This window comes from Berghia stephanieae, chromosome 2 (assembly GCF_034508935.2).
Source record: "Berghia stephanieae isolate SIO BIC M18660-M18661 chromosome 2, UCSD_Bste_1.3, whole genome shotgun sequence".
In the NCBI taxonomy this organism is placed as follows: Eukaryota; Metazoa; Mollusca; class Gastropoda; order Nudibranchia; family Aeolidiidae; genus Berghia; species Berghia stephanieae.
This window is the reverse complement of record NC_088361.1, coordinates 4,499,967-4,509,652: the sequence shown is the minus strand read 5'-3', so window position 1 is coordinate 4,509,652 and position 9,686 is coordinate 4,499,967. Positions and strand designations below refer to the sequence as shown.

The window sequence follows — 9,686 nt, the reverse complement described above, 5'->3', positions numbered from 1 at the left end:
CCACGCTGCCGGTGGTGGCCACATTGAGTATTTATATAACATGAAATAAAAACTTGAAGGTGTGTGCTGCACATGTGTGCAAGCTAGTGTTTTCTATTTTTTCTCTTTTGTTTAAATAACACTTTTGCCATATTCGTTTGGGATCATCCTGTATGTTTCATTCTTTATGGTAATATATCAGAATAGACCATACGCTAAAATTGGGAGTTTTAAGTTCAAATTAAAGATATATGATTAAATAAAATGTTTAGATTATATTTCGTAAATCTTATACTGCTGTCCATCATTTCAATTCTTTATATTTTGTCCATCCGAACCAGACTGACACAATAGGTCACTTAAATCCTATTCACACGATGACCGATTGTGCAGACATCTTGTGAAAAGGTAGAGTTTTTCGCAGTAAGAATTTCCATTGCATTCTGACCCGGGTGGACTCTGGTTCAAGCTCCACTTCAGATACTTTCGCCTCTTCCTCGGGCAATATTATGTTGTATAAATTATCTAACTTGGACAATATTATAGGTGATCCCTTTGACACCAGCCATTTGTTTGATTATAATATGATATATTCCATCATGAAGCGCCGCGACAGTTCCTGACAATGCCGCGTGGAGGAACGTAATCGTCTTTTTACACTCTTTACGGTATTTCATTTATTCCCTGATCTCAAACAGGCCATATGGAACCAAATACCCATGTCATATCCGTGAACTAGATACTGTCTGAAACATTATCTGCAATAACGTTCTTCTAATATCCACCATCCTCAAAAGCCAAGTACTCTTTCTCATCATTAAATAATATACATATGCGTCTTCTAAACTTAGATCAAACCAGTGTCAATCTTTGACCTTAATTTTTATAAACAATAATGACCATTGGTAAGTAAGTAGCTAAGTAAGTTATATATTAAAACGGACATCGATAAATGGTTAAAAAGATATATTTACCATTTGCAATTTGGAATATATAAGACCTTCTTCATCAGGGTCGTACTGAAATTCTGTTCCGTTTGAGACATCAACTAGGAAAAGATTCATGCATCTTGATTAATAAAATTCTCAAATTCGTAGCCAATTAAAAAATCTGGTGATAAAATATCCATTATTAATTAAAAGATTGGGTGCCTAACGACTTATTTGTAGTGTATAAGAAATAATCTATAAGTAGGATAAACATATTCTATCAAGTAAAAGTCATCTTTGACTAGATATAGAGAGAAGCGATTCTGCCACTAAAACAATAGAAGTACTAAAATGATCTGCCTGTCACTGACTTGTTTATTATGCGGGTTAAGATGATTAACGGGCATGAATCACAAAACTTGTTCATGCAATATCACCATCATCATCATCATTATTATCATCATCGTCGTCGTCGTCGTCGTCATCATCATCATCATCATCATCATCATCATCATCATAATCATCTTCGTCATCTCTATCACTTTATTATTACTCAAACGATATATATTTGTATGTCTGCTTGTGTTTATATGTATGAGTGTCGGTTATATGAGAACATTGCAGAATAATAAAAAAGATTAATTTCATACATAAACGTGTATTCAAGTTCTGCTTACATTTCGACTGCAACACACTATCAGGGCACTCCCAGCCCGGTTCATTCTTCAAAGACATGAGAGGAATCAAGAAGGAAGCAGATGGGCCTTGAAATATTGGCAGTCTGAGATATGAGAATTATTTAGATTATTTGAGTAACACAATGTTTCACAAAACGAAATAAAAAATGCAACCAAGAGCAGCTAGGATGCCACTAGTTTTCATTCTAGGTCGTTTTTATGTAAAACACTTGGGCAATGGGAAATCCTAATTCTGCTTATCACAATGAAAATTATGATCCTGTAGTACACAACATTTCAAGACACAAGTAACAATATAATTATCGTTCTTATAACTTTCGTCTACAGACATAATAAAAGTAAAGGTCTCATAAGTATTACCGAGAGTTCCACTCGGTTCTCTCTCGGTCTTCATTGTGGTATGCCCGGATTATTAACTATTAAAGTAGGGCAGAGAAGTTGCGACGTTCTCTTCCGGTTCTAAACTCCTTGGACAAGTGTAACCAGTCCTCCTGAGTGAATAGTGAACAATTCGAATGTTACGTATTGAATCATAAGGTGGCATATTTTCGTGGCAGAATGTATAGGCCGATACTTAGGAGTACAGCGAGGATGGATGATCTTTATTGACAACCAGCAATTATTTAGACTAGAAAATAAGATGCCATCACTCTGAAACCAGAAGATCAGTTGCACGATGTATGTATCCAGTCTTCCGAATAACTGGTTTCACAATTCCAATGAGGTTAGAACCAGTATTTTGGCATCACTCTTTCATTCCCTGTTTGTTGTACATTAGCAGTCGTCATCTCAAAGGCACGACCGTAACGACTACTTGTCGATGGTTTTGAGAGCTATAAAATAAATTTAGTATTCTTGAGATCCTACGTCTGGAATTTCAAACAAGTTCCCATTCCTGCTTCGAACTTGGAAGGGCGCGTTGCGAATGTGTTCGAAAATTCAAACATAGGAGTTCAAGAATACTTTTTATAGATAGAACGAACTTAACGTCACTCACCTCTTTGTTTTTGTTTTTATCCAGCCATTTTTATGAGTAGTTCTCGCTAAATTGTATTAATCAGACTATAAACATTGTTTTGTGTGTTGGTACGGTTGGCGGACGCTGTGAGTATTTTAACAAATCGCATAGTGTTAATAATAATACCCATCCAATGACCCCGGTCAAGCTATTTCTCATCAAAATTTATATTTTAGTTAAACCAGCTGGTGACTTTGACCTCGAGAACTATCCTTGTGGTAAAGATATCGTTACGTGTCAACATCTATTTGTCGTAAAATCGGGCGAGAGTTGGACAAATCCCGCACTTATACGTTTTATACAAATGATAATAATGATCCGTAAAATGTTTATGCTTCCTAAAAGATTTACAGTATAAGTTTTGAAAAGCTAATTTTAGTTATAGAGTCATTGGTTAACTTCACACACATTCTTGAGGTTCTCGAACAGTTTTTTAAAACTTGTATTCGGTTGAAATGTTCGTAAATTTCTTTGTCTGGCACCTTTCATACACACTTGTTTAGATCTATAAACTGCAAATTGCCAAGTGTTCGAATAGTATGTGTGCTATAGAATTCGGTATACTTTCCAGACTATTCGATCTCTGTGCAATATTTCAATCTCGTGGAGTTATCTCGTAACAGTTACCTGATTCCAATTAGGACTTCAAGAAATGTAGAGAATCCTGACATGAAAAGAGTGCCACAGAATAAGGCAGCTCGCACAGGATGAGAATAGGGCACGCATGCAACGTCTGAGACAGCAGAGGCTGTGTAAAGGCATCCAGGCAGGCAGATGAATATGTGCTGGAAATACATTGGTTACAGATATTTTGTTCATTTATGAATGCATTAGTTATAGAGAGCTCACACAAGGAAACGTATGCATCACACATTATAATAAATTCTTTTCCCTTTAACGATAAAAAAACACAGATTTGATAAAAAGGGATATCTGTCATATTGATGATTTAGTAAGCAAACAATTGCTAATCGATTGATGACGTTGCACACGGTACAGTGTTTGACTCTTGACCTTGAGAGGAACTATCTACTTGTGATGTTTATCTTTTGTTCTCCGCCAAAACTACGTCTAAACAGTTTCTGAGATAAATCCATAGATTTGCCAGTCACAGAAAAAAAAAGACAGAGAACCACATAATGAATAGCCACTCTAAGGTACACTATATTTAGTTGTTGTGACTCAGTGGTGATGAAATCTCACATATTTTATAAGCTCATAAAAGAGATTGTCGTGGAAGACGGAATTTGGCAGCTTGAATGGCACGAGCACCCTCAATGAAATCGGACACATGCGCACTTGAGAGAAACTTTTGAAGACAACAAAAGCGTAGAATGGAAAGGCGATGAGAAAAATTACAATACATATAAGGTAAAAATACAGTTTTATAAATGGTCTTACAATGAATTATAAAAATAATAGTATCTCTTTATTCATCCCATGAGTTCTTTTCCAAAGGACGACTGGAATAACTCAGTCGTTAGCCTCAATGCAGAATCGCAAACTCAACTTGGGCGAGATGTCTAGTTCATGGTCACACAGTGCAGCGGATATTCGAACTCGGTACCTACGGTACGAAGCAAAGACCATATCGCTGAGCCACGTTGCCCCCCAATGTGACACGATCTTGTTATAGTGATACTGGCTAGGGAGTAAACCACTTACCTGAAATGCTGTGAAAAGAATGACAGCCATAGGTGGCGTGTCCTGTAGTCTGTACAGGAGGGTGGTGTTGACTTCTTCTTCAACCTCAATTAAAGGGGAATCGGTAGACTGCCTCTGAAGAACTGTCCTCTTCCCCTTAATGATTTCGTTGTCTCCCAAGGTAGGCATCTTTGAATGCGTAGTTATTTGATAATTCAATGTAGACAATAGATATAAAAAACACAATCTGAGAGAGAAAAGATAAAATATTTATGTTCATCGGCAAAAGAAAATAGGGCAATGTTAAAGCGAGAGTTAGAGCAGTAATTACCCTCCTTTGTTGAAAGACCAAAAGGTTCTTGGAAATCTGACCATAGATGTAAGGCACGGCGGCTCAGCGAAACAGCGTCTCTTCTTGTTACATATGTCGATCAATTTTATGCGATGGGTGACAACGAGAGAGAGAGAGAGAGAGAGAGAGAGAGAGAGAGAGAGAGAGAAAGAGAGAGAGAGAGAGAGAGAGAGAGAGATTCATTTTTTAAATAATGATCAAGATATATTGAAGGAAATGAGTAAGAGATAAACACAAATACACACCCCTGCCCATCTATCTCCCCCCACCACCTTGACAAACACAAATAAGCGTAATGCCAACTATCATCAACGGTATAAAAGGAGCCCAGAGTAAGGCATAACACCCCCCCCCCCCCAAGGAATTTTAAAATAACAAATATATTAAATTAACCACCCACACAATGAATGGATTCGAGTATACACTGGTGGCTCGGCAACAGCAGCAACCAAATCTGGGGGAGCTGGTATCTACACGAAATTGCCAAATTGAGCGCAATCTTCAGGATGCGAACTGGTCAAAACAGATTAAACCACCACCTCCATACCAAATTCTAGGTGGGAACTACAAGTCAGTGTCCCTGTGGAACAGGGAGTATGACAGGTGAACATATCCTACAGAACTGTCAAACCCTCTTTGAACTTTGGGGAAAATACTGGCTCCGACTGCCCCAACCAAACTGAGTAGTAAGCTCCACGGAAGCCTGGGGGATCTCAAGAGGACAGTATCATATCTGGTGGAGAGTAGACTTACCATCTGAGCAAACGCTAAGAAGAAATGGCCAAATGAAAGCAAACGGAGTTAACTGTAACAACTATAAAGCTGGGCATTGGCGATCAAAGAAAGGATATAGATAATAATGGAATGAAAAACCTCTTTCAAATCCAAAATAGTCTTCCTTATATATTATGCTAAACAAGTAGACCTAGTAAACATTTCAAACTAAGCGAAACCTTTTAACGACAGAACTAATGAAACTAAATCAAAGAGTAAAAATAGTGGGACTGCAATGGATTTCTGGCCACTGCGGCATCGTATAAATTGATTTATCAGTTACTTTGGCCAGAATGGGATCTGAAGAAACACAGAGAGAGAACTCAAGTTATTCATCAATCAAAAGCCAACAGGTACAAGACCAAACCAAGGAACACAGAAGCAAAAATTCTATTTCATGTAGGAGTTCGAAAAGCCAGACGCCATATCAAGTTCAAGCTTCAATAACAACCACACAATCTCACTCTCAAATAACTTCAACATACAATGATTGTTCTTTAGTTTAACTTTCAATGTGTACCTTCATTTCTCTTGATGTTCGTTGGCAATCCCCCATTCCAAAATGGAACATAAACAATCCAAAGAAATAAAAATGTAACAAAAGAATCCGGCTGATAACAGCACAGTGACGTGTTCACGGACGATGTGTGACGCACGCTAAACTCTGTGACGAATTTTAACCTGATAGAACAGGTGTTTCCGTTTACTCTTTGAATATAAAAAAAAAAAACTTCACCATTTATACAGAGCAATATCCATTAAACACGCTCAAAGCGCTTTACATGTGTCCCAAGCCAACAGCAAGACTGAATGTAAAACATGACACCTATTAGGCAATATTATAATTTTTTCCGACAGAGACAATGTTGCTAACGACCAGGTCCTCATTTTACACCTAAGTACGATGAGATAATGTGACTGTATTTCCAAGGACTTAACATTGCGCCGCTTAAAGCGGGACTCGAACCCTGGACCTTCTTCTCCGAAGGCGAGTGTTATGCAACTATATCAAGTAGCCGCCGCATATATTTCAATGCTAAAACAAAAGTTGATTTCAAATCAATAAGAACACTACTTCATTTAAGCGAAAACTATGTCCTTCTTTCTTTTGACAATTGAATAAGATTGTCTTAGTGATAGCAATGTTTTGTTTATACCTTGTGGTATCCGTATCCGGCATGGAAAATTGAAATGTGGGCAGGACTCTCTGGTATGTTTTATGATGAAAAGCAAATAATTTCTATAATAGATAACGTCAATCCACTGACAAAATAAAGCCTTTTACAACTTATTGATTACGAAATACGAGTATTTATAAATCTAAATGGGGGGGATGATATTTAAGTATTCTTTCGTTTCATGAATAGAGCATTTAACTCGAGCATTTATATAGAGCAATATCAAATAAACATGCTCAACGCGCTTTACAAAGGGTTGCTGTCCAACAGCAACACGTAACATAGATCGAAACATGAGAAAAACAACGCTGTTATCTACCAGGTACTCATTTTACACCTAATATGAGTAAAGAGCATTTTTCAAGGACTCAACTGTGCGCTGAGCGAGGATCGAACCTAGGACCTTCCGATCCGAATGCGAGTGTCATAACATAAGATCACATAGCTGCACTATAGTTTATGAAATTCGTTATTCCGCATACTTGTGGTGTTAATTATCCTATAAAAAGAATGATTTAAGAAAATTCAATCCATGGAATACTAGAACATTAATCTTATATCGGTGCCTCTACGAATTATAATAATGCTGGTGTCCGATTTAAATAGACAGGCATTTTCCGTTACATTTATTTAAACACTGGTATCATTAGCCCTTATTTTAAAAATCTGAAACTTGAATCTACTGTGCAACAAACCCCGCTCATTCTCCAATCAATGTCCAAGTTGCGAAATTCCTGAATGACTCATATGGAAAGACGGTTAATTGATTCATGTAATTTATTATAGGACTCTACTATAAAATGCACCACTAACATCAATTATTATTATTATTATTATTATTATTATTATTATTATTATTATTGTTATTATTATTATTATTATTATTATTAATATATTATTATTATTATTATTATTATTATTGTTTATTATTATATTATTATTATTATTTTATTATTATTATTATTATTATTATTATTATTATTTATTTTTATTATTATATATTTTATTATTATTATTATTATTTATCATCATCATTATTGTTATTATCAGTAGTAGTAGTAGTAGTAGTAGTAGTAGTAGTAGTAGTAGTATAGTAGTAGTAGTAGTAGTAGTAGTAGTAGTAGTAGTAGTAGTAGTAGTATAGTAGTAGTAGTAGTAGTAGTAGTAGTAGTAGTAGTAGTAGTAGTAGTAGTAGTAGTAGCAGAGTAGTAGTAGTAGTAGTAGTAGTAGTAGTAGTAGTAGCAGCAGTTGTAGTTGTAGTAGTAGTAGTAGTAGTAGTAGTAGTAGTAGTAATAGTAGTTGTAGTAGTAGTAGCAGTTTTGCCTTCTGGCACTTTTCTACTCACTTCATTTCTCGTTGTTATGAACATAAGTGATGCTCCACTCATTTTTTCTGAATTAACAATAGGCAAGCAATTGCTGACATTTACTCACTGTCATCAAACTATTTTTCGAAATAAAACCTGCATGTTATATTTTCCTTACATTTCAAATAATTTTTACAGAGGGGAAAACCCCAAAACGTCAATAATTTGTCCTATGCTGCTTGTTGAATGCAATGTAATGTGATAACTAATTTATCGGCGCGAAGAACTCACAAAGTGCTCTAAGGAGCTACACATTCAATGACAACATGTGACCCAAAACGTATTAATACTACTCTAAAGCCTGTCTGAATAGGAGTGTTTTCAAAAGTTTTTTTTAAAATGACTGACCTCGGTGACATCTTTGATTTCTTTATCTAATTTGTTCCTAATTTCGTCCAACAATGAGATCTTCGTTAGGGGTTCGTATAGTGTATGCAATACGCACCACTTTGTATTTTTGCAACGCGTTGTCAGTTTCCAACTTATTAACATTAAACTCAGGTTACACAGAGTTGGTTTGTCGTTATACTCGATGGAATGTTTGAACTCTGCATGGCATCTATATTGAAGCATATCAATTCTTCATATTCATTGTTTTGGATTTAAAGATTTAAGCAACATATTCTAAATTAATTCAACTCTTTACATAGCTTTTTGTTTTGTTTTGAAGTTATAAAGATTTAAGCTGAAAAGATAAGATCAGATTTATTGATTACTTATTGACTATTTACGAATCCTTATAGCAATAAGCAGATGATATTTTGCATGGTAATCTAACAGATAACAAACAGTATGAGCGTATCCTTACCACATTCCTTTGAATGTTATTTCAGTCAGGTGATTCCATGTCATACTAATTTAATTCAGGAGTCCCAAAATTCATATAAAGAGTGAAAATGTTGCTGAATTGATAAAAACAACACAGCCAGCCAATCGGAGCCAAGGCTGTGTAATTAAGGATAACTGATGTCATGTCACACACAGCGATCGTGACAGGCTAAAAACCTCTAACATTTAGAATTTGAACTTATCCTAATCGTTATAAGGGCAATGTCAATCATTTAATCTATGTGTTTCAATGTCGATGTCGCTTATCTTCATTTTTATACGAAAGATGAGATGGAGATGAAAGAATAAGGTTTCATATCGGCATTTCAAAGCGATAAATAGCTAGACAACACAGACATCTCAGAGTTAATCAAAAAGAGATGAACTAGAGATATTTTGAAAGTATGTTGGGGTATGTAGCCAGTTTTTATAGAGAATTTGCTGATGAGATCAACAGGCGATATTTTCACATTTATAGTTTTTTTTTCTGTTCTTAATAATTTACTTAGTAAGCTTACTTTACCAACTCGCAGCTATCTATACCAAAGAAAATAAGACCTACGTTTAGAACCGACACTCCCTCGATCGTCTTAGTATTTTATTTGCCCTCTAGTCTTGTGAGTGATAATGCCATTGCTACTACGGACACGAGATTTTAAAGGTTTTTTAAAGTTCATCAGATAACGATGACCGATTTTGTTAAAATAATAATAATAAAACAAAACAAAACAAAAAAACAAAACAAAACGCAAAACATAACAAAACATAACAAAAACAAAACAAAACACATGCGTTGATTATTCATTACAAACCTTTTTACCCGACGTTTATATATAACTGCAGTGCAAGTACTGATGAGAGAGAGAGAGAGAGAGAGAGAGAGAGAGAGAGAGAGAGAGAGAGAAAAAAAGATAGATAGG

General features: G+C 35.6%; 1 protein-coding gene across 1 annotated transcript in view; it reads right to left on the bottom strand.

Annotated features, from left to right (window-relative positions):
* The window catches only part of LOC144966688 (solute carrier family 23 member 1-like), a 22,273-nt gene extending 13,489 nt beyond the window's left edge, over nucleotides 1–8,784 (bottom strand). The window contains exons 1-5 of the mRNA XM_078903448.1: nucleotides 8,747–8,784; nucleotides 4,290–4,515; nucleotides 3,252–3,409; nucleotides 1,586–1,689; nucleotides 954–1,027 (exon numbers count right to left, since the gene is read on the bottom strand). Of these exons, the coding sequence (XP_078759574.1) occupies nucleotides 954–1,027; nucleotides 1,586–1,689; nucleotides 3,252–3,409; nucleotides 4,290–4,457 (504 nt within the window). The 5' untranslated portion in view covers nucleotides 4,458–4,515; nucleotides 8,747–8,784. The remainder of the gene's footprint in view (nucleotides 1–953; nucleotides 1,028–1,585; nucleotides 1,690–3,251; nucleotides 3,410–4,289; nucleotides 4,516–8,746) is intronic.
* Nucleotides 8,785–9,686: the final 902 nt, after the last annotated feature.